Below are 19,754 nucleotides of genomic sequence, written 5' to 3'. Positions count from 1 at the left end.
AATGTAGACAGGATCCCTACCCTCAAGAAACTTACAAGTCTAGCATGGAAGACAGTGATAGAAATAAAGAATGGAGGAAGAAGGAAAAGGAGATGGGAATATGAGTTTGGGCTTAAGTAATTGAGAATGCGAGAATGGGTATCTGTGGTATGAGAGGTAGGAAGTAGTTATAATAATGATGTTATTTGTTAAGCGTTTACTATGTGCAAAGCACTGTTCTAAGAGCTGGGGTTGATAGAAGGTAATCAGGTTGTCCCATGTAAGGCTCACAGTTTTAATCCCCATTTTACAGATGAGGTAACTGAGGCACAGAGAAGTTAAGCGACTTGAGCAAAGTCACAAAGCTGATAAGTGGTGAAGCCAGGATTAGAACCCACGACCTCTGACTCCCAAACCCGTGCTCTTTCCACTAAGCCACGCTGCTTCTTCCTATGTGGCTTGGAACTGCTGAAGTGGCAGCTGGGGGAAAATCAAAAATTCATCGGGAAGGTTTTTCTTGTTTTGTTTTAATGGTATTCGTTAAGCACTTACTATGTGCCAGATGCTGATCTAAGCATTACAGTAGATACAAGCGAATCAGGTTGGACACAGTCCATGACCCACATGGGGCTCACAGTCTTAATCCCCGTTTTACAGATGAGGGAACTGAGGCACAGAAAAGTTAGGTGACTAGCCCAGAGTCACACAGCAGACGAGTGGCGGACCTGGAATTAGAATCCGGGTCCATGGGCTATCTACTGGACCACGCTGCTTCTCTTAGAGAAGATGTGATTTCAGAAGAGCTCTAAATACGGGAAGGCTGCATTCTGTTGCATTTGAAGGGGAAGGAAGTTCCAGGCAAGGGGGTGGGTGAGAGCAGAAAGTTGGCAGAAGGAGAGAGGAGAACAAGGCCCAACAATTAGTTTGAGAAGACAAAGCGGGTGATTTGAGGTGAAGTGGGAGAAGAGAGTAGATAAGTAAGAGGAAAGAGAGCGAACTGAGCACCTTAAAGCCAATGGTGAGGAGTTTCTGCTTGACGTGGGACGGAATGGATAACTGCTGGAGGTTTTTGATCAATCCATAATTTTTGAGCACTGGGTGCCGAGCACTATAGTAAGCACTTGGAAGAATACACTTCAACAGAGTTGGTAGACACGTTCCCTGCCCACGAGGGGCTTACAGTCTAGAGGAGAGGAAAGGCCTGCTCAGAATGAAGTGTCAGAAACATGATGATTCAGACAGCAGAGTGATGTGTGGATCAGAGATGGGAAAAGCTGGAGGTGTGGAGACCAGTAAGGAGGAGAATGCAAAGTCAAGTCCAGATATGCAAGACCCTGGACAAGCACGGTAGCTGTCTGCAAGAAGAGGAAGGACAGATGAAAAACCAACAGGATTTGGCAGTCTGAACAGTGGAGTTGGGTAGGCTTTTTGGCCATATCCTCCCACGTGAATAAATTCCCTGTCTGTGCTACCACCTCTGATCATGAAGTCCAGCTTTTATGGCATTTACCACAGGGTTGGGGGTGTGGGGAGGACAGGGAGAACCATTCCCAAGGCTCTACCTATCTGAAACTGCCTACCCCCCAAAAAGGGCAGTTCTCTTTACTGAGCCATCAGGGCCACTCTGGGAATGTGAATGAAATTGGGGCTGGAGGAGAGAAAGCTGATTAAAAAAAGAATGATGTTCTCTGTCTCCTCTGAGGCCAGAACAAAAGGAAATGGATCTTAGATTGGGAGAGATTTAGGTCAGAGAAAAGAAAGAACTCTCCGACAATAAGAGGTTGGTTTAAACAGGAAAGGGGTGGTTGTGAATCCCCTTCCCTAGAGACGGGTGTCTAAAACTAGAATTGAATCTTGTCCCTCACGGCACTTATTTAACCCATAATTTATTTCTATTAATGTCTGTTCTCCCTGTCTAGATGGGAAGCTCCTTGTGGGCCAGGGGCATTTCTACCACCTCTGGTATATCATACTCTGCCAAGCACTTAGTTCCATGCTTGGCACAGAGTAAGCGCTCCATAAATACGGTCGACTGATCCCTCTGATCCTTGCTTGCTTGAAGGCAAGGGTGGGCAGGCCAACACAGGCCCCGGCCTCTAGGATTCCTCTAATCGCTGAATGCGGGTCCTCGGTTGACCCTCACCCAATTCGGCCTACACACGGAGCAAGAGAGCCTCTGGAAAGGCAACTAATAGCCTGAGCCAAGGACATGTCACCCAAGATGATATGAGGTATTCCAGGTGGTAGACATTTTCAGGTAAGGGGTGGCTCCAACTGGTTTGGGAAAGATAAGCTATGAGGATTTCAATCGCATTGGGGTAACAAAGAGAAGTACATTCAGAATGTCAACCACAACATGGACTTCAGTAATTTTTTTTATAATGGCATTTATTAAACGTTTACTATGTGCAAAGCACTGTTCTAAGCGCTGGGGGGTTACAAGGTGATCAGGTTGTCCCACGGGGGGCTCACAGTCTTCATCCCCATTTTACAGATGAGGCCACTGAGGCACAGAGAAGTTAAGTGACTTGACCAAAGTCACACAGCTGACAATTGACGGAGCCAGGATTAGAACCCATGACCTCTGACTCCAAAGCCCATGCTCTTTCCACTGAGCTACGCTGCTTCTCTAGTAATTCTGTTACCAGATGCGATCCCTCGGGAAGGGAGGCAGAGAGGACTAGAACAGAGCCCTCCCCCTTACCTGCCAGAAATACAAGGACACACCTCCCTCTCCTTCTCCCTCTCCCCGCCTTCTCCTCCCTCCCTCTCTTTCTTTCTACCTGACTATCTGACTTCCTGCTTTGCAAGCCCACCTCAAATGCTAGAACTCAGTCTAACTCATCCTCCCCAAGAGGGGCAGAGAAAGGAATATTTTGGTGGTTGAAGGCGTACTTTTCTTTCCATCAATCAACTGGTGGTTCTTCCTGAAAGTCCAAGTGCAAAGCACTGTACTAAGCTCTTTGAGAAAATACAATAGGAGCTTCTTACTCTACATAGCTGCCATTCACCCATGGGGGTGAATCTGAAGACTAAGCTCTGAGAAAAAGAGTTTCCAGTTTGGAGGGTAAGTACCAAAAGAATATCCTTGGCTCCAAAATAAACGGAAATCCTCAATACCACATGCTCCCTGACTGAATTATGGGCAGGACAAGTCTTTCTTTCTCCTAACCTGTGACAGAACTGGAAGGCAGAATGTCAGTTGTCCTTGCAGTGATTTAACCTTAAGCAGCAATATTAACTCTAGAGTCAAATCCCATTTTTCCACAGGACCTTTCTTCCAGAATTTCCCTTTACCAGGAAAGTCACCTCTGGAATCACCACTGTGTTTTCTTCATTCTCCAGACCTCCTGACCACCTCTTGCCCAGAGTTGAAAAAACCGCATCCCCCACTGCTTGAAAGTCTTCCAAGCCAGAAAGACAGGCTCAGCAAGAAGGGCATAGCTTCGGGGCACTCCCACCCTCAACATCTCCTTAGGAGATGAGTTTGGACGAAATGTCACTTCTCCAAAAATAAAGAATAATTACAATAAAAACTTAATCCAGACAGGACTTGGCCGTAATCCATTCCGAGTGACTGGTATTCACTATACAGAAATCTACTTTGGATTTTCATCCCAACTTCCTTGGAAGAGCAGAATAACCCTTACGTTGCCTAAAAGTTCCCTTCATGCCATCTCAGCTAAGCCCGGAAGTACAAGAATGACCGGCTTCATTTGACAGGAAGGGAAACTAAGGCCTAGAAGGTTGAACTGACCAGCCGGGGCCACAAAGTCATCAGGGGGTTGGAGTCAGAGCCTGGATCTATTTCTTTTTTATGTATCTTCTGCAAAGCACAGAAAATCTCTTTAAAAAGAATCGTCACAGCCTGCAGGGTTTCTATCTCAAATGAACCACAAATTCCTAAATCCCTTTCCAAAAACAAAAAAACTCCAATGCAAAGTTTCAGACTTACTACTCTTGCCGCTGGTCCCACGTCACCCAGGAAATTACTCAAACAATAGGAACATTTTGGTCCGGAACCACAGTGAAACATGTTTCGAGGGTTTGTTGGTAAGCTGTGTGGCCTTGGACAAGTTGCTTAATTTCTCCGGGCCTTAAGTCACTTCTTCTGCAACTTGGGGAAAATAAATATTTACTGTACTGCTCCAAACGAAGGCATTTCGGTTCTATTTTTAGCACTCGCCCCGCAAACCCATCTTGAATCAATGTTTACAGAAATGACTGTCTCACACAGTACTGCCGTCAGCAACGTGCCCTGCCTTTCTCCATCGCTGCGTTCCGGCCGCCCTCCCCGGACTCTTCTACAAACCGTAAGCCAAGCCCTCTTGGAGCAGGCCGGTGGGGTGGTACCTGACCGGACGTAGGTCGTGGAGCGCCAAGTCTGGAATGGAATGGCATCATAAGGACGCCACCCATGAGGGCGTTCTTGGCTCAAGTTTGAAGGCCCCATCTAGCTACCGAATGTTTCTTAGGATGGACGCCTCGCCCCCTCTCCAGCTTCACGGCCGCCGAGGTCCCCTCCCGGGCCCCAGGAAAATGGGCACCACTTCCGAGCTGCTGGTCTCGGTGGCGGATGCCACGGCAGAGGGAGGATGGACATCGACAAATTTAAAATAATGGACGTAAAGGTTTCCGGGGCCCCTTCGGTAACCGAGAAGGGACCGGCCAGCTGAAACCTGGACTGTCTGGAATAAAACTGGGTGAACGGCCAACGCTACAGACTACTAGCCCACCTTAGCCTGGTATTTTTTTTATGGTACTTGTTAAACGCTTACTATGTGAAAGGTACGATGCTAAGTGCTGGGATACATATAAGGTAAACATGTTGAACTCAGTCCTCGTCCCACAAGGGGCTCACAGTCTTAGTCCCCATTTTACAGATGAGGTAACTGAGGCAAATGGACGTTAAACGACTTGTCTCAGGTCACGCAGCAGACGGGGCAGAGCCGGGACTAGATCCCAGGTCCTTCTGACTCACAGGCCTGTGCTCTAACCACTAGCCCACACTGCTTCCTGGACAATTCTCTCAGACAATGGTGCCAATTTATGCCTCCTGCTTCCTCTATTGGATTGGAAGCTCCTCAGGGGCAGGGACAGGGACTGCATTTTACTACTTCTTCCCTTAGTGTCTAGTAGAAGGCTCTGTACCCTGGAGATGCTCAATGCATATTCATTCAGTCACATTTATTGAGCACTTACTGCGTGCAGAGCATTGTACTAAGCGCTTGGGAGAGGACAATATAACAATAAACAGACACGTTCCCTGCCCACAACAAGCTTACAATACTGCTGGTCTTGATACAGATGAGGAGGCACAGTGTGCTGACTGCCCTCCTTATCTCCATCCTCTCACAGCTCTTATGTCCATTTCTGGAATTTATTTATTTATATTCATTTCTGTCTCCCCTTCTAGACTGTAAGCTTGTTGTGGGCAGGGAGTGAAGGCTCACCGTGGGCAGGGAATGTGTGTATTTATTGTTATGTTGTACTCTCCTAAACACTTAGTACAGTGCTTTGCACAAAGTAAGCGCTCAATATGTCTGACAATGAATGAATGAATGGACAATGGGGAGTAGAGGATGGGCTGGGGAGAAAATCTGTTCTTCCGCACACTCACAGCATGAGGCCTCCAAAAAACCCCAGGGAAGACTGTTAGTAACAACAATAATAATAATTATTATTATGGCATTTGTTAAGCACTTACTATGTGCTAGTCACTGCACTAAGTGCTGGGATGGCTACAAGCTAATTGGTTTGACACAACCTCTGTCCCACATGGGGCTCACAGTCTCAATCCCCATTTTACAGATGAAGCAACTGAAGTACAGCGAAGTGAAGTGACTTGCCCAGAGTCACACAGCAGCCAAGTGGCAGGGCCGGGATTAGAACCCACGACCTTCCGACTCCCAGGCCCATTCATTCATTCATTCATTCAATCGTATTTATTGAGCGCTTACTGTGTGCAGAGCACTGTACGAAGCGCTTGGGAAGTACAAGTTGGCAACATACAGAGACGGTCCCTACCCAACAACGGGCTCACAGTCTAGAAGGGGGAGACAGACAACAAAAAACATATTAACAAAATAAAATAAGTAGAATAGTAAATATGTACAATATTTACTATTGTACATATGCCCATTGTAAATATGCACATAATCTATCCACTACTATGCCATGTTAGCTGCCAATGTGCCCTGAACTCTGAGCCCTGCAAAGCCAGAAATTCTGCTGCTCTAGCTACCTACTGATTTGGGTTTTATTCTGGAAATATTTCTCTGTTGGGTTTTGATATTTCATTATTCTTGATGTGTCTGTCTCCCGTCCCTTCTCCCCAAATGCACTTTTTAAAAAAATGCTATTTGTTAAATGCTTACTGTGTGCCTGGTACTGTGTTTTGCACCAGGGGTGGCTGCACATTAATCGGGTTGGAAACAGTCCCATGTCCCATGTGGGGCTCACAATCTTATTCCCCAGTTTACAGGTGAGGTAACTGAGGCACAAAGAAGTGAAATGACTCATCCAAGGTCTTACGACAGACAAGTGGTAGAGCCAGAATTAGAATCCAAATTACTCTTAGGTTGTGAGCCCCCTAATACCCTCCTGTGTATGCTCTCCCAGCGCTTAATACAGCTCTCTGCACACAGTAAGCACTTAATAAACACTATCACTTCCATCCTGAGACAGGGGTGGACTGAGTCCAGGAGGAGAGAGAGTAAGGGGGATTAAGAGGGCGGGGGGCAAAATGGGAGAAAGTGAGGGGAATGTGAAAAGGTAGGGAGAGGAGGTGTGAGAGATGGAGAAAATGAGATGGGCCCTGAGGAGGAAAAAGAGAAGATGTGAGAAGCGGGTATGAGAGAAGGAGGGAGACAGAGATAATCAATCCATCAATCGTATTTATTGAGCGCTTAATGTGTGCAGAGCACTGTGCTAAGCGCTTGGGAAGTAGAAGTTGGCAGCATATATATCTTAGAGATATCACACAGCAGAGGTCACACAGCAGACCTCTGTGAGATATGTGAGATCATATTATCTCACAGAGATAAGGTGTACGAGGTACGGAAGGGGCAGTGGAAAGGAGAAGAGGGAGAGGATAAGAGAAACAGGGTGGTGTGAATCAAGGAAGGGAAGGAGTGGGCATTGCAGGAAACCAATCAGATAAAACTTTCTTAGAAAACCCCAACTCTGAGGGGAAAGCACTCACTCTCTGAGTTTTTACTGAATTATCTTAATCAGACATGTTGTAATTCGGTCTCCCTGCAAATCCAACAACGGAGCACAAATTTTCACTTTAACTGCAATGTTGTGCAGAATCAGTACTACAGAGAACAAGATTGATCTCAACGAAAAGAGGCAAACCCGCTCAAGTCCCACCTGGAAGGCAAAAGAAGTCCAAAACATCCCCCTAAACCACAGCCACTGATAAACCTCAAGGGAAGCTCTACATCTCCTTCTCTGCAGCTCCACATATTCCATGGTCTTTGGGACATTACCCGGATCCCCCCTAACCTCAAAACAGAACTCTTCACCTTCCCATCCAAACCCTGTCCTCCCCTCTGACTTTCCCATTACTGTAGACAGCACCACCACCTTCCCTGTCTCACAAGCCCGTAACCTTGGCCTTTTCCTCCACTCATCAACCCACACAGTCAATCTGTGTCCAAGTCCTCCCATGCTACCTATACAACATGTCCAGAATCCACTCTTTCCTCTCTGGGCTCAGTGGAAAGAGCACAGGCTTTGGAATCGGAGGTCATGGGTTCAAATCCCAGCTCTGCCAACTGTCTGCTCTGTGACTTGGAACAAGTCACTTAACTTCTCTGTGCCTCAGTTACCTCATCTGTAAAATGGGGATTAAAACTGTGAGCCCCTGTGGGACAACCTGATCACCTTGTAACATCCCCAGCGCTTAGAACAGTGCTTTGCACATAGTACGTGCTTAACAAATACCATTATTATTACTATCCAATATGCTACCTCGCTGATCCAAGCACTCATTTCCCGCCTTGACCATTACATCTTTACATTACATCTTTACCATTACAAAATTTATTTTGTTAATATATTTTGTTTTGTTGTCTGCCTCCCCCTTCTAGACTGTGAGCCCATTGTTGGGTAGGGACTGTCTCTATATGTTGTCAATTTGTACTTCCCAAGTGCTTAGTACAGTGCTCTGCACACAGTAAGCGCTCAATAAATACAATTGAATGAATGAATGAATAAATGATTGAATGAATGAATCCGCCTCCTCGCTGACGTTCCTACCTCTCGTCTCTCCCTATTCCCGTCCACACTTCACTCTGCTGCCTGGATCATTTTTCTGAAAAGCCCTTCAGTCCATGTTTCCCCACTCCTCAAAAACCCCCAAGGGATGCCCATTCGTTCATTCATTCATTCAATCGTGTTTATTGAGCGCTTACTGTGTGCAGAGCACTGTACTAAGCGCTTGGGAAGTCCAAGTTGGCAACATCTAGAGACGGTCACTACCCAACAGCGGGCTCACAGTCTAGAAGGGGGAGACAGACAACAAAACAAAACATTAACAAAATAAAATAAATTGAATAAATATGTACATATAAAATAAATACAGTAATAAATACGTACAAACATATATCCAGGTGCTGTGGGGAGGGGAAGGAGGTAAGGCCGGGGGGGATGGGGAGGAGAGGGAGAGGAAGGAGGGGGACCAACAACTTCCCAAGCGCTTAGTACAGTGCTCCGCAAAAAGCAAGCGCTCAATAAATACAATTGAATGAATGAAATTAATCAGGTTGTCCCACATGGGGCTCAGTCTTCATCCCCATTTTATCTATTTATCAATCGTATTTATTGAGCGCTTACTGTGTGCAGAGCACTGTACTAAGCGCTTGGGAAGTACAAGTTGGCAACATATAGAGACAGTCCCTACCCAACAGTGGGCTCACAGTCTAAAAGGGGGAGACAGAGAACAAAACCAAACATACTAACAAAATAAAATAAATAGAATTTTACGGAATCCCCACTTTACAAAATCCCACCCACCTCTGCATCAAACAGAAATGCCTTCCTATTGGTTTTACGGCACTTAATCAGCTCTTTCCCTCCTACTTCATTCACTGATCTTCTATAACCTAGCCCGCACACTCCATTCCTTTAGCATCAACCTACCTCACTGTACCTTGATCTCCTCTGTCCTGCTGCCGACCCCTTCTCCACGTTCTCCCTTGAGCCTGGAACTCCCTCCCCGTTCATATCCAACAGTCCACCACTCTTCCCACCTTCAGAACCTCCCTAAAATCACATCTCTTCCAAGAGAACTTCCTACACTACCAATCATATTTACTGAGCACTTACTCTGCGCAGAGCACTGCACGAACGCCCAGAAGAGTACCCCACAACAAGAAGCAGCACGGACTAGTGGATAGAGCACAGGACTGGGAGTCAGAAGGACCTGGGTTCCAGTCCTGGCTCTGCCACTTGTTTGCTGTGTGACCTCGGACAAGTCACTTCACTTCTCTGTGCCTCAGTTACCTCATCTGTAAAATGGAGATTACGACTGTGAGCCCCATGTGGGACAAGTATTGTGGACAACCTGATTCCCTTGTATCCAACCCAGCGCTTTGAACAGTGCCTGGAACACATTAAGTGCTTAAGAAATATCATTTTTTTAAAAAAGCTTTCAGCCCTTTATCTCCCCATCCACTCTCTTCTCTGAGTTGACTATGAACTTGGCTGTGTCCCCCTTAAGAACTTTGATACTCCCCCAATCCTCGACAATACTTGTGTAAATTTGTACATTTTCAATATCTGTACATAATTTATTCTAATTATTTTATTTCGTTAATATGTTTTGTTTTGTTCTCTGTCTCCCCCTTCTAGACTGTGAGCCCACTGTTGCATAGGGACCGTCTCCATATCTTAAGCGCTTAGTACAGTGCTCTGCACATAGTAAGCACTCAATAAATACGATTGATGATGTTACCAACTTGTACTTCCCAAGCGCATAGTACAGTGCTCTGCACACAGTAAGCGCTCAATAAATACGATTGAATGAATGAATGAATATTTTTATACTCTACTCTTTGCCTTAGCCCTGATCTATTTTAACGCCCGCCTCTCCCTGTAGACTGTAAGCTCCTTTCATTCATTCAGTCGTATTTACTGAGCGTTTACTGTGTGCAGACCACCGTACTAAGCGCTTGGAAAGTACAATTCGGCAACAGATAGAGATAGTCCCTACCCAACAACGGGCTCACAGTCTAGAAGGGGGGAGACAGACTACAAAACAAAACAACTAGGCAAGTGTCAATACCATCAAAAGCTCCTTGTAGGCAGGGATTTCATCTACCAACTCTGTTGCAGTGTGCTTTTCCAAGTGATTAGTAGAGTGCTCTGCGTACAGTAACCACTCAATAAATACCACTGATTGAGTGATTGATCACGCTTTTTCCCATTTCTCTGAGCCGATCAAAAATTGGAGCCCAACTTTGAGAGGGGTGGCAAGAATCAGTGCCGTGGGGTCAGTTAAACTCTACCAGAGCCTGCTAGGAAACAAAGCTGAGTGACCACGTGCCAACCCCACCACCATCTAACCTTGCGGCTTACCCACCACACAGGTCCGAGACCCCACAACAGGGGTGCCCAAGAAGCACTCAAACCAGGGAAAACCCTCTGGAGCCTTACGCTCTAAAGTTCCCTCGGAACATGAGTCATCTTACAAATGGGCAGGAAGGAAAATGATTGCGTTGGAGTTTTTACCTTGATTAGAGCGCTTCCCGGGGAGCGACACTCTGAAATCCAGCACGGCCCAAAAAGGTACCATAAGGTCACTCCCAACAGCTTTGTTTGGGGCTGAGGGCACACCTTCCTCTCCTCCGAGCCCGCAAGGGCGAGTCAGAAATGGGCACGGCTTGGAAAAGGCCGCTTACCTTTGCCGAGACTGAAGACAAACGGTTCGTTTCTGTCCCGACTGGAATCAAACTTTTTCCCGTTGGACAATTTTCCTTTGTAGTGGACGTGTACCTTGTCTCCAATCATTGGCCTCTCGTCCTCGTTCCCCACCCTTTTGACAATCTAGAAAAAACAGATTCCGTGAAGGGGGAACTGGGAGTTGTTTCTTCTGTGAAAAACCTTGCCATAGGATCCCAGGGCCGCAGGGGACCTGGAGAGGTCAACTTGTCCAGTCCCCTGCCTGGAGGCAGGACCAAACATCATCTCTGTGGAATGGAAGCCTCTCTTAGCAGGAAAACTGTCCAAGAAAGGACGTTCTTGGGCCCTTCCTGGTTCTCTCATTCCAAGATCCAACCGCCGGCCCTCCCCAGCAAGAGTCCATTGCTTAAAAAGTCTTCCTTAGAGCTACAGAGAAGCAGCGTGGCTCGGTGGAAAAGAGGACGGGCTTTGGGGTCAGAGGTCACGGGTTCAAATCCCGGCTCCCACTTGTCAGCTGTGTGACTTAGGGCAAGTCACTTAACTTCTCTGTGCCTCAGTTACCTCATCTGTAAAATGGGGTTGAAGACTGTGAGCCCCATGTGGGACAACCTAATCACCTTGTAACCGCCCCAGAGCTTAGAACAGTGCTTTGCACATAGTAAGCACTTAATAAATGCCATCATTATTATTATTACTGCAAACTAATTTTTTTTTGGGGGGGGTTATGGCATTGTTTATGCGCTTACTATGTACCAAACACTGCACTAAGCGCAGGGATACATATAAGCTAATCAGGTTGGACACAGTCCACGTCCCACGTGGGGTTCACAGTCTGAATCCGTGTTTTACAGTTGAAGCAACGGAGGCCCAGAGAAGTGAAGCGGCTTGCCCAAGGCCCCACAGCAGTCACATGGAGAAGCCGGGATTAGAACTGACTCCAAAAAGACCTGTGCTCCACCTGCTAGGCTACACTGCTTCTCATCCTCAGTTCCTCTCTGACCATCTGTTCCATAGCCTCATGGCAGCCCCAAGCTCCTTACTTGAGGGGACTGATTTCACCCTCTCTTGGAGGAAAATGAAGAGCAATAAGAGAAGCTGCTCACGTGCAGCGTGAAGAGAAAAAGCTTGAATGGTGGATTCCGACGCCTGTGAACCCTGGCCGTCTACTCCCGATGTCCCCTAGGCGAACCCAGACAGGTCTGACAGGCTGTTCTCCGCCCTCTGTCCCCTCCACGGAGAACCCTCCAGGCTGGGGTCGCCCGTTTCGCTCGGCACCGATCGAGGAAACTCCCAGTCTGCAGAAAAGATCAACCCCCGCGATGTGGCCTGATTCGGAACGACGTGTTTTCTAGTAAGGGAAATGCCAAAATAGCTCCAAGGAAAAAAATATTTAGCGCTCATAAAATCCAGAACATTTATTTCATACTTGGCAGGAGGAGGAGCTATATGCAGTGGGTTAGTTCTGGGAAAACAAAATCAAATCCAGCTTGGTTGGAGGTGTCGTTTCTGCTGTCGTCGTCGTGGACATCAAAGTCATTTTTTTCCAATGTAGATGACAATGGGTGGCAGCTGCCTTTTTGGCTGGGGACAACTGGGGGAAGAGACTGGATTCAGTCCGAAAATGGCAATCGGTGATTTGTAGCCAGAGTTTCCCCCAGAGATCTTGGGAGGACCATGTGAGCCCTGAAGACTGGGAGTGGGTTTGCAGCTTCCAGTTCAAAATCTCTTCAGTCCAGAAGAGGCGAGTCATCTCTGCTTTTCCAGTGTTTTTGGAAAACCAAATGTTCCTCCGTGAATCTGTCTGATATCCTGCCTGTCCCTTCCACAGGTTGAAAATTCCACTGCAAAGATCCACACCAGGTTCCAATGAGGCACGGTGCCTGCCCTCAGATTCAGATTGTCAAGCTCCCAATTTTCCTTCCCCCAGGAGAAGCTAACAACGGTTCTCTGTGTCTTCAGGGGAAAGTTTCCAAAGGGAACATCACGGAAGCTCAACTGGACAGAAACTTGCCTACCGAGTCCTCTCCTTCCTACTGAAAACTGGCAACTGGAAGACACCGAGACCCTCACTGATGGTTCTGCTCGAAACAGACAGGGTAATTCTCTATTGGTGGTTCTGCTTGAAATGGAAAGGGTAGTTCTCTATCAATCCAGAAAGGGAATCCCCACAATTATACAATTCCTAGAAGTCCGTGACATTATTTATTCATTCAATCATATTTTTTGAGAGCTACTGTGTGCAAAGCATATTACATTCAGAAGGGAGGCTGTTACTTCTTGAAGCCTAACAGAACTGCCGCTTCCTTCGACCTCAATCACCATCTACCTGAACTGCCTAGAGAACCAAGCGGAACCAATCATCTCCTGATTTGCCAACTTGTAGTCCCCACCATGCTGTTCCTGATGGATCTTCATTAGAAGTTCCATCTTTCATTCACCTGGTCCATTTGTACCATGTGCCCTTGGACCCAGGATGAAAGACGTTTATTCACCAAATGCTGGTTTAATAAAGGGTTCAAGGATTCGGGTAAAAGGAACGAGCACTGGCCATGAAATTCAGCGAGGCGACTCTGAGGGGGTGTTCTGGGTGCAAGTTGACTTCCCTGAACCATCTCGGGACTCACCTTCAGTACGCCTCGGTCCTTTTTGGGAGTGATGTCTTCCCCTCGTTCTGCCAGAGCTGTGACTGGACCCCCTCCATCTTCTTTGGGAGCCCCGTCAGTAGTCATTGTCTCCTTCTGGGTCCTACACACATACACACACACACACACACACAAAAAGCCACAGTGAAAATCCCAAAGCCTTCCCTCTTCCCCTGTGAAGCAGCAGCATGGCCTAGCAGATAGAATACAGGCTGGGGAGTCAGAAGAACCTGGGCTCTAATTTTGGCTCTGACACTTGTCTGCTGTGTGACCTTGAACAAGTCACTTCACTTCTCTGGGCTTCAGTTACCTCATCTGTAAAATGGGGATTGAGACTGGAAGCCCTATGTGGGACACAGACGGCATCCAACCCAACTAGCCTGTATCTACCCCAAGTGCTTAGTACAGTGCCTGGCACAAAATAATAATAATAATAATAATGATGGCATTTATTAAATGCTTACTATGTGTGAAGCACTGTTCTAAGAGCTGGGGGGGATACAAGGTGATCAGGTTGTCCCCTGTGGGGGGTCACAGTTTTCAACCCCATTTTATAGATGAGGTAACTGAGGCTCAGAGAAGTTAAGTGATTTGCCCAAAGTCACACAGTTGACAAGTGGCAGAGCCAAGATTAGAACCCATGACCTCTGAATCCCAAGCCCGGGCTCTTTCCACTGAGCCACACTGCTTCTCACACAGTAAGTGCTTACTAATATCACAACCATTATTATCATTCCCCTCCCCTCCGTGGCACCATGAGGGTTTGTCAGGAGTGATGGCTGACTCAGACCGGTCCTAAACTCAGAGTAAAACATGGCCTGGGTTTTCTACTTTGTAGAAACAACTCTTAAACCCGCTTGAAGGCCCCCTACTCCCCAGAAAGAGGAGGTTAGGAATAGTGGCTCGCTCTCAAATGCAATCAAGGACCACCTACCCTTGGCCCTGGACTGAGCAAAGTCTAGCTGTCCATGCCGTGTGTGCATGTGTACGTGTGTTTGTGCATTGTGGAACTGTTTCTTTTGTAACCAGCGTGACATTTACCTCTCTGACCCGACTGCCTCTTATCAAATCATTGCCAAATCTTTCCCTTCCCTCCTTCATGATGTAACAATAGCTTCCTACAATGAAGTGCCCTCAAACTCCTGTTTTGCATGAAGCCAGGGCTTCTAGGGTGGCAAAATGAAGGTAATGAAGCAGCATGGCTTAGTGGAAAGAGCCCAGGCTTGGGAGTCAGAGGTCACGGGTTCTAATTCCGGCTCTGCCACTTGTCAGCTGTGTGACTTTGGACAAGTCACTTCACTTCTCTGTGCCTCAGTTCCCTCACCTGTAAAATGGGGATGAAGACTGTGAGCCCCACGTGGGACAACTCTGATTACCTTGTATGCCCCCCCAGCGCTTAGAACAGTGCTTGGCACATAGTAAGCACTTAACAACCCCTTTGGGATTTGCCAACTAAAATTCAGGTTGAGACCCCCGGTACGAGTGCGGCAAACCTCGTAACGGGGGTTGGTCAGTATGGACTGTATAGAAAGCAGCGTGGCCTAGTGGCCTGGGAGTCGGAGGAACTGGGTTCTAATCCCAGCTCCGCCACTTGTCTATGTGACCTTGGGCAAGTCACTTCACTTCCCTGGGCCTCAGTTCCCTCATCTGCAAAATGGGGACTTGATACCTGCTCTCCCTCCTACTTAGACTGTGACCCCCATGTGGGTGGTGGTTATCTTCTAGACTGTGAGCCCAAAGTTGGGTAGGGACCATCTCTATATGTTGCCAACTTGTACTTCCCAAGCACTTAGTACAGTGCTCTGTGCACAGTAAGCGCTCAATAAATACGATTGAATGAATGAATGAATCCTGCATCACCCTAGTGCTTAGTATAGTGCTTGGCACATAGTGAACCTTTAAAAAAATACCACAATTATTATTGGTATCATCACACAATTCTTAATATTATCATCGCTATTATTATTTAAGTCGCCACAAGAATATAGTGGTCCAGGCTAGCTCCTACCCCCTGATCTTGGCTCCCAATTTCTGCTGCTGTGTCACACCCACCTTACCGACCCCAGAGGCACTGGGCACCCTTGAAGGGGGCACTGCCCAGGGCCTGTGGGCAGACCTAACCTCCTCCACAACAACTCCCAGCTACGGCTCATTCAGAAAGGAGTTGCCCCCCCAGCTCTGCCACCAGCCCCAGAGCTTGGGCATTGCGGGACCTTTCTACGTTACCCTTGGGGTCGGGGGTCTCCTAGTCCGAGAAGCAGCATGGCCCAGTGGATAGAGCCCAGGCCTGAGAGCCAGACTCTTCTAACCCTGGCTCCGCCACTTGTCTGCTGTGTGACCTTGGGTGAGTCACTTAACTTCTCTGTGTCTCAGTTACCTCACCTGCAAAATGGAGATTGAGACTGTGAGACCCACTTGTACTTCCCAAGCGCTTAGTACAGTGCTCTGCACACAGTAAGCGCTCAATAAATACAATTGATGATGATGATGATGTGGGACAAGGGACTGTGTCCAACCCGATTTGCTTGTATCCACCTCAGCGCTTAGTACAGTGCCTGGCACATGCTAGGTGCTTAGCAAATATCATAATTATTATTATTATTCTCTGTGCCTCAGTTACCTCATCTGCAAAAAGGAGATTGAGACTGTGAGCCCCACGTGGGACAGGGACTGTGTCCAACCCGATTTGCTTGTATTCCACCCCCCACCCTCCCACTCCTTAGCATAGACCTGACATACACTAAGTGCTTAAGAAATATCACGGTTATTATTATTATTAGAATCCCACTCTGACTGGACTGCTTCTTATCGATGGAAAGAGGCCTAGCCTTATCCTGACACTGGGCTTGCCCTGCCCCTGGTCTTACCCATCTCTACTTCCTACTAATCTACTTCCATCTGCACTGCAGAAACGTAGGTGAGTCAATCAATCGATAGTATTTAACCAACGCTATTTGCAGAGCACCGTAAGCACTTGGGAAAATACAACGTAATTAGCTGTCACGTCCCCTGCCCGTGACAAGCTTACAGTCTAGAGGGGGGAAATACTTCATAGTTGGGTAATCTTGAGTCCTACCGACTTCTCCTTTGACTTTCCTGAGACGGCCTGGGTTCCCAACCTTGGGCATTCCTACTCCCTGAGTGGCCACGAGAGCTTGAGATGGGGCTGAAAAAAGAGAATTTCTGTCCCTTAAGCTCTTCATGGGCCGTCTAACATTCCCAAGTCCCATTCCACTAGCTCCCCTCTAAAAGCCCTACTTCATTTTCGATCACTCACCCGGGGGCGGTGAGTGGGGGGTTCCGGGCTTGAGCACAGGGTCAAAGGTGAGAGAGTCATAATAATAATAATAATGGCATTTGTAAAGCGCTTACTATGTGTCAAGCACTGTTCCAAGTGCTGGGGGGCGGATACAAGATAATCAGGTTGTCCCACGTGGGGCTCACAGTCTTTATCCCCATTTTGCAGATGAGGGAATTGAGGCACAGAGAAGTGACTTGCCCAGAAGCGATTAGGAGAGCAGAAATGGAGTAAAGGGTGCAGGCTGGTGAGCAGAAGTGATGAGCTCTAGACTGTGGGCTCGTTCTGGATAGTAACGGTCTCTCTTTACTGCTGTCTTGTACTTCCCCAAGTGCTTAGTACAGTGCTCTGCTCACAGTAAGCGCTCAATAAATATGACAATGAATGAATGAGCCGAAGAAAATAGCAGCTCTGTGACATGGAAGGCCTGCTCCATTTGTGTCTATTACTTGTCCAGAATGAGAAGTGCCCTGACTATAGCCCTTCAAATTGGAATATGACCCCAATGATAACCAAGTTGAACTACAGGAGCATATCTGCCTAGAAAGGCTGATGCAGGACTGACAGTCCAAATGTCCTGTAGACACGCAAAGATTGCTGTTTTTGTTTTCGCCTCCGTCACCAATCCCCTTAAAGCGTCTGCTCTAAAAGAGCCAATCTTTTCTTGATTACATGGTGCCAAGCTGCAGGTGTTTCCCAGCTTTCGGTTGTGATGTGCACTGTCTAAGGTTTTGTTCTAATCATAATACTTACAGTGCTTGTTAAGTGCTTACTCTATGCCCAGTCCTGTACTGAGTACTGGAGCAGGTATAGAAGCAGCGTGGCTCAGTGGAAAGAGCCCGGGCTTTGGAGTCAGAGGTCATGGATTCAAATCCCGGCTCTGCCAATTGTCGGCTGTGTGACTTTGGGCAAGTCACTTCACTTCTCTGGGCCTCCGTTACCTCATCTGTAAAATGGGGATTAAGACTGTGAGCAACCCCGTGGGACAACCTGATCACCTTGTAACCTCCCCAGCACTTAGAACAGTGCTTTGCACATAGTAAGCGCTTAATAAATGCCATCATTATTATTATTATTACAAGATAATCGGGTTGGACAGAGTCCCGTCCCTGAAGGAGGGGGAGTGGGTATAAATAATAAATAAATAATAATGGCATTTATTCAGTGCTTAGAACAGTGCTTTGCACATAGTAAGCACTTAATAAATGCCATCATTATTATTATTATTATTTTAAGCGCTTACTATGTGCAAAGCACTGTTCTAAGCGCTGGAGAGGTTACAAGGTGATTAAGTTGTCCCACGTGGGGCTCACAGGCCTAATCCCCATTTTACAGATGACGTAACTGAAGCACAGAGAAGTTAAGTGACTTGCCCAAAGCCACACAGCTGACAAGTGGCAGAGCCGGCATTTGAACCCATGACCTCTGACTCCAAAGCCCGGGGTCTTTTCATCCCCAATTTACAGATGAGGAAACTAAGGCGCAGAGAAATTAGGTAACTTGCCCAAGGTCATACAGCAGACCTGTGGCGGAGTCAGAATTAGAACCCAGGTCCTCTGTTTCCCAGGCCTGCGCTCTTCCCACTAGGCTATGCTGCTTCCCTGTGTCTTTAAAGAGTTTCCTCTGTCTCCTTTAATTGTGGTTGCCCTATTTAGCTTCCCAGATCCAAAAACCAATCAGTCAATTAATGAACACTCACGGTGTGCAGAGCACTCACGCAGTCATTCGATCGTATTTACTGAGTGCTTACTGTGTGCAAAGCACTGTACTAAGCACTTGGGAGAGTAGCCGCTAGACTGTAAGCTCGTTTTGGGCAGGGATTGTCTCTCTTTATTGCTATATTGTACTTTCCCAAACGCTTAGTACAGTGCTCTGAATGAATGAGAGTACAATATAACAACAGACACATTCCCTGCCCACAAGGAGCTCACAATCTAGAGAGGGAGACAGACATTAACATAAATTAATTAGCACTGAACTCAGCATTTGCGAGAGTACAATAGAGTTGGTAGAAATGACCCCTGCCCACAATGAGCTTAAGGATAATAATAATAATAATATTAATAATAATAATAATAATGGCATTTATTAAGCGCTTATTATGTGCAAAGCACTGTTCGAAGCACTGGGGAGGTTACAAGGTAATCAGGTTGTCCCACATGGGGCTCACAGTCTTCATCCCCATTTTACAGATGAGGCAACTGAGGAACAGAGCAGTTAAGTGACTTGCCCAAAGTCACACAGCTGACAATTGGCAGAGCCGGGATTTGAACCCATGACCTCTGACTCCAAAGCCCGTGCTCATTTTCCATTGAGCCACGCTGCTTCTCTAATAATAATTGTTAAGCTTTGTACACAGTAAGTGCTCAATAAATGATTGCATGAATGAATGAAGGAATGCAGCAGTGAATCCTAGGAATTAAAGGCTGAGCACTCCCACAGTCGGCAGTCCGCCCTTCTCTCCATACCTGGACAATTTCCCTTCCCAATTACAATTCTCTTTGAAAAGGAACAATTCATTCCCAATTTGATAGTCCCTTCTCAGCGGAAGAGTGGGAATTCCTTGGCTTCCAGAGTTCATCTCCCCATGAGATATGAACTGGTGGTGGCTCTGCTGGGGGCCAGGAAAACCAAAGGACCTACTTGGGGAAATCAATCAATCAATCAATCAATCACTGGTATCCACAGATCTATTCTATTTATTTTATTTTGTTTTATTGTTTTTTATTGTTTTTATTTTTATTGTTTTTATTGTTTATTTTTGTTTATTTTATTTTATTTTGTTAATATGTTTTGTTTTGTTCTGTCTCCCCCCTCTAGACTGTGAGCCCACTGTTGGGTAGGGACCGTCTCTATATGTTGCCAACTTGTACTTCCCAAATGCTTAGTACAGTGCTCTGCACACAGTAAGCGCTCAATAAATACGA

At 46.8% G+C, this 19,754-nt stretch overlaps 1 protein-coding gene across 1 annotated transcript in view; it reads right to left on the bottom strand.

The window, feature by feature from the left end:
* FKBP5 (FKBP prolyl isomerase 5) overlaps nucleotides 1–19,754 on the bottom strand; it is a 123,372-nt gene that overhangs the window by 43,604 nt on the left and 60,014 nt on the right. Inside the window, exons 2-3 of the mRNA XM_038749408.1 lie at nucleotides 13,512–13,632; nucleotides 10,887–11,031 (exon numbers count right to left, since the gene is read on the bottom strand). Coding sequence (XP_038605336.1) covers nucleotides 10,887–11,031; nucleotides 13,512–13,616 — 250 coding nt within the window. The 5' untranslated portion in view covers nucleotides 13,617–13,632. The remainder of the gene's footprint in view (nucleotides 1–10,886; nucleotides 11,032–13,511; nucleotides 13,633–19,754) is intronic.

Source organism: Tachyglossus aculeatus, chromosome 7 (genome assembly GCF_015852505.1).
Source record: "Tachyglossus aculeatus isolate mTacAcu1 chromosome 7, mTacAcu1.pri, whole genome shotgun sequence".
Taxonomy (NCBI): domain Eukaryota; kingdom Metazoa; phylum Chordata; class Mammalia; order Monotremata; family Tachyglossidae; genus Tachyglossus; species Tachyglossus aculeatus.
The sequence above is the reverse complement of the archived record's forward strand: the minus strand, read 5'-3'. Positions and strand labels throughout refer to the sequence as shown.